This window comes from Cyprinodon variegatus, unplaced genomic scaffold (assembly GCF_000732505.1).
Source record: "Cyprinodon variegatus isolate N-32 unplaced genomic scaffold, C_variegatus-1.0 Scaffold308, whole genome shotgun sequence".
Lineage (NCBI taxonomy): Eukaryota > Metazoa > Chordata > Actinopteri > Cyprinodontiformes > Cyprinodontidae > Cyprinodon > Cyprinodon variegatus.
In genome coordinates this window covers 359,581-363,822 of record NW_015150761.1, presented here as the reverse complement: position 1 = coordinate 363,822, position 4,242 = coordinate 359,581, and the positions used below count along the sequence as shown (strand labels likewise).

The 4,242-nt window shown below is 35.9% G+C and overlaps 2 protein-coding genes across 2 annotated transcripts in view; both read right to left on the bottom strand.

Moving 5' to 3' along the window:
- The window catches only part of camlg (calcium modulating ligand), a 6,164-nt gene extending 5,752 nt beyond the window's left edge, over nucleotides 1-412 (bottom strand). Inside the window, exon 1 of the mRNA XM_015384243.1 lies at nucleotides 143-412. Within this exon, the coding sequence (XP_015239729.1) occupies nucleotides 143-284 (142 nt within the window). The 5' untranslated portion in view covers nucleotides 285-412. The remainder of the gene's footprint in view (nucleotides 1-142) is intronic.
- A 1,593-nt stretch (nucleotides 413-2,005) lies between these two features.
- The window catches only part of LOC107090680 (butyrophilin-like protein 2), a 3,905-nt gene continuing 1,668 nt past the window's right edge, over nucleotides 2,006-4,242 (bottom strand). Inside the window, exons 2-3 of the mRNA XM_015384222.1 lie at nucleotides 2,331-2,687; nucleotides 2,006-2,154 (exon numbers count right to left, since the gene is read on the bottom strand). Coding sequence (XP_015239708.1) covers nucleotides 2,006-2,154; nucleotides 2,331-2,687 — 506 coding nt within the window. The remainder of the gene's footprint in view (nucleotides 2,155-2,330; nucleotides 2,688-4,242) is intronic.

Here is a 4,242-nt window from a genome sequence, read left to right as displayed (position 1 = left end):
CTAATCTGATGCATTGTTCAGATGTGGACAGTTAATCTATGGGTGAATCCCTGATTAGGAGATGGTGCTACGTCTTATTTCTATTAATTGTTAATGCTCAGACATGAAGTGTAATGGGGGAGCTTTGGCTGTGAACTCGTACCGCTGTTATCGGGCTCCTTTTTGGTGGAGCCCACGATTCTGTTCATCCTGTCCTCCGAGTTGAGCAGCAGTTTCCTCCTCCGTTTCTCCGCACGCAGCTGAGCCGCAGAAATGGAGCCCGTCTTTTCCTCCACGGACTCCATGATCGAGTGAGGCTCAGAAAAACCACAAAAATATCTACAAGTGGCCTTACAGGTCACTGTCGATGAGACAAAAGCTTCTGAGTCAGGAATATATGATGGCAAACAGAACAGAATGAAAGGAGGCAGCGCACAGTGATGTCGTCATCTGGTGGGGCCAAACAGGACGAGGGTTTATTTACTCCCTGGACGCTGCCTCACAGGCAGGCATACAGAGCCGTTTCATTCAAAATCAAATTATAAAAACTGTTATAAAAGTATCAACATTCCATCAAGCAACTAAATGAGTGTGTCAATTTATTTTCAATATTTATGATATTTGTATTTATCTGTAAATGTATATTTATTTCAAATTATTAAAATGTATTCAATTAAGAGTATTTTAATTTGTGACACTTTTCTGTAAAGCTGCTTTACGAATTTGGCCCTTTATTTTTTAACCGTTTTTATTTTAGGTTCTTAAATTCTGATTGCTTTAAATTTTCTAAGGAGACCCAGTTGATAGTATAACCACTGAATTTGCAGAATTCACTCCTTCCCAAGTATGTAAAAAAACATTAGATGAAAAGCTTTCCTAGCATGCATGCAGTGATAGTCGAAGAAGGAGGAAACCTCCAGTAGAACCAGGCAAACAGGGCGCTGAAGTTATTAAGGCAAGGCAAGGCAAATTTATTTGTATAGCACAATTCAGTACAAAGACAATTCAAAGTGCTTTACATGATTAAAATACAGGAAGATAAAACAGAATCAAAGCAAGTAGGAAAAAATAAAAGTTAAAGTAGACATAATGTTTATTTTATCAAGAGAAATGCAGAAACTCTTGGTACCAGTCAAAAATCACAAAAAGCATAATACATCTCTATGTATCAAACCGTTCAGAATCTTATTATTCCTTTTTTTCCCTTCTTTTTATTAGGTATAATTAACAGTAAAAGCAAAATTGATTTTGTGGTACAAGTCAAACCAAGCCTAATAGAAGTTTTTATGCTTTTATTGATTTTTGTTAAGTCAGGAAACACTTTAATTTGGGAGTATTTTCAACAAGTTTAGTTTTCAGGCTCTTTAGAGCCAGTGCCCAGCTGTGCATTTTGGACACTCATTTGCTTCCAACACCTTTCTTCCGAGCTTACGCCATTCCGTACTCATATTCTTAACCATTAATAATTAGTTTCACCTGGTGATCACAAGTTTTTATTGAATTGTGCACAGAAATGATCAAAGTTGACATATAGTTCTATCGATCCATTTTCTGTCATGTTTATCCCAAGCAGGGTCACAAGACATATAATTAAATTATATTTATCATTTTATAAACACTTTACAAAGCTTTTTTCACAAAGATTGCATGTTCTCCCTGTGCATGTGCGGGCTCTCTCCGGGTACTCCGACTTCCTCCAACAGTCCAAGAACATGACTTTTAGGTTAACTGGCTTCTCTAAATTGTCCTTAGGTGTGAGTGTGTGCATGGTTGTGTGTCTTTGTGTGTCTCTGTGTCACTCTGTGATGGCGATCTCTCCATGGTGTACTCCGCCTTTCACGCATATTCTCGGAGACAGGCACCGGCTCAACTGTAACCCTCACAAGGAGTAAGCGGGAGAAAGTGGACGGATGGATACTGGCATTACAAATTCATGGTCATTCGTTACACACTCAGTTACTAAAACAGTTATTAAATAACAGTTACTCCCAATACTGGTATTGATGTCCATGTTGAATTCGACAAATTAACTAGCTTCAATAGGAGGGATATCATTTTTCCTTCTTGCTAGATATGCCAAAACTACAGTGAGAGCTGCAGCAATGACGACCATGCAGACTAGACCACCATGTCCTCGATAGCTTCCATTATGCTCTCTTTGGTCATCTTTGACATCTGCAGATCAGAGAAATTTGGATCGGCTTAGACTGGTGAGTCACAACAATTTAATTTTCTTTTTAACATGTATTCTACATTGTCTCATCAGGTAACATATTTAGGGGGGAAAAACAGATCTCAGGATACTAACTCACATTAAAAACCAGAGAGACAAACCAAACTCACTAACTCACCAGGAAAGACAACATCCAGGTTGATGATGCTGATTGGCTGCATTTTTAAAACTGCTCTCTTTCCTCGGTTTGTGTCTCCTTGGATAACTCGACATTCATACCTTCCTTTATCATCAGTCGTCACATTCTGAAGGGTTAAAGACACATCTCCAGCTTTTATTTTGCTGTCCAGGAGATTCACACGATTCTTAAAAGCTGGCTCCTGGTTCTCTAAATCAATCTGGTCGTCCCTGTACAGAAGAAGATTCTCTTTCGAATCAGCCCTGCTCCACTCTGCAACTTTTACAGGGCTGTTTTTAGGAGCGTGGCAGGGAAGAGTGACGTTTTGTCCAAATTCAGCTGTGAGGTTTTTCTCAGCTGCAGAAATGAAACACAAAGAATGGATATGTTAAAACAACAAAACATGCTTTACATTATAAAACACTTTATATTGCATCATATTTCAGAAATTGAATATCCATTACTTCTAGAATTCAACCAGGAATGGTAATGGGTTTAATTGGTCCTTTAGAAGGTTTTCTGACATTTTCAAAATAAAAGTCTAAATGTCTTTTAGTTACTGTTGCATTTTCAGCTTGTAGTAGAACTCAGTGGGATTTTAGGGTAGTTCTTATGCTTGGTATGCAACGTTACACTTAACATAAAACAATTACTAGGCCTGTGGAAGAATGCTTGCTTGCTTTTCACAGCCCTGAAATCATTCCACCACTAAGAATAATTAAAAAAAGTGATCACTGATGATCAACTATTTGATTCATTAATGTGTTACATTAACACCTGAATGGAATTACAACAAAACAGATATATGCAAGTGACCTTTGATCCACAAAATCCCATATGTCACAAAGAGCCTTTGTGATTCAACCGCATTTATTTGATACATTTTCATAAAAATAATACAATCATAGTCTCACTGGATTTTAAGGTCTTCAAGCTTTTGACAGGAAATCTGGTAGCCTAACTTCTTCAAACCTCTAGCCATGCAAGGAAAACCACATATCAAGTTACCCTTTCCAAATTTTCTTAGGATTTTGAATTTTCAAGATATAAAGAATTATAACCCATATATATTATATTATAACCCATCCGTGTTTTGTTTACGTTCAGAGGTGCTAAGTAACAAAGTACGAATAATTTCTTACCTTAGTCAAGTAGAATTTTTGGCTATCTATACTTTACTGAATTATATATTGTAGTTATGTGTAGTTTTAGAGCTAGACCACTTCTAGTGTGACATGAACACATAAAAAGTGTTATAAATCAGTTTTATTGAATTTTCACTAATCAGAGAAAGTTTTCACAAATCCAAGACCTGGTTCTGATTATCCTACAAGTAGTTTAAAATAATCTAGTTCATGTTTGATGTGTCTAAGTGTTATAGTTTTAGAGCTAGACCACTTCTAATGTAACATAGACTGTAATGGTAGAAGAGTGTGGTTTAAAAAAAAATATATATTTTTTGTCTTACATGATGGTTACATTTAGAGGACTATGCTTTTATTTTGAAAGGGGTCAGTAAAACCGGAAGTTAGTTTAACACAAAGCGGGTAGAGTGTGGTTAAAAAAAAAAATTCATTTTTTTTTTACATGATGGTTATACGGAAGAGGATTAGGGCCACTGGAAAAAAAAAGTTAACTGATTTTTTTATTTTATTTCAGTATAGTATGGGAAAAAAGTCAGAATTCTGACTTTAATCTCAGAATTCTGACTTTTTTTCTCAGAATTCTGAGATTAAAGTCAGAATTCTGAGAAAAAAGTCAGAATTCTGAGATTAAAATCAGAATTCTGACTTTTTGAGATTAAAATCAGAATTCTGAGAAAAAAGTCAGAATTCTGAGATTAAAATCAGAATTCTGACTTTTTGAGATTAAAATCAGAATTCTGAGAAAAAAGTCAGAATTCTGAGATTAA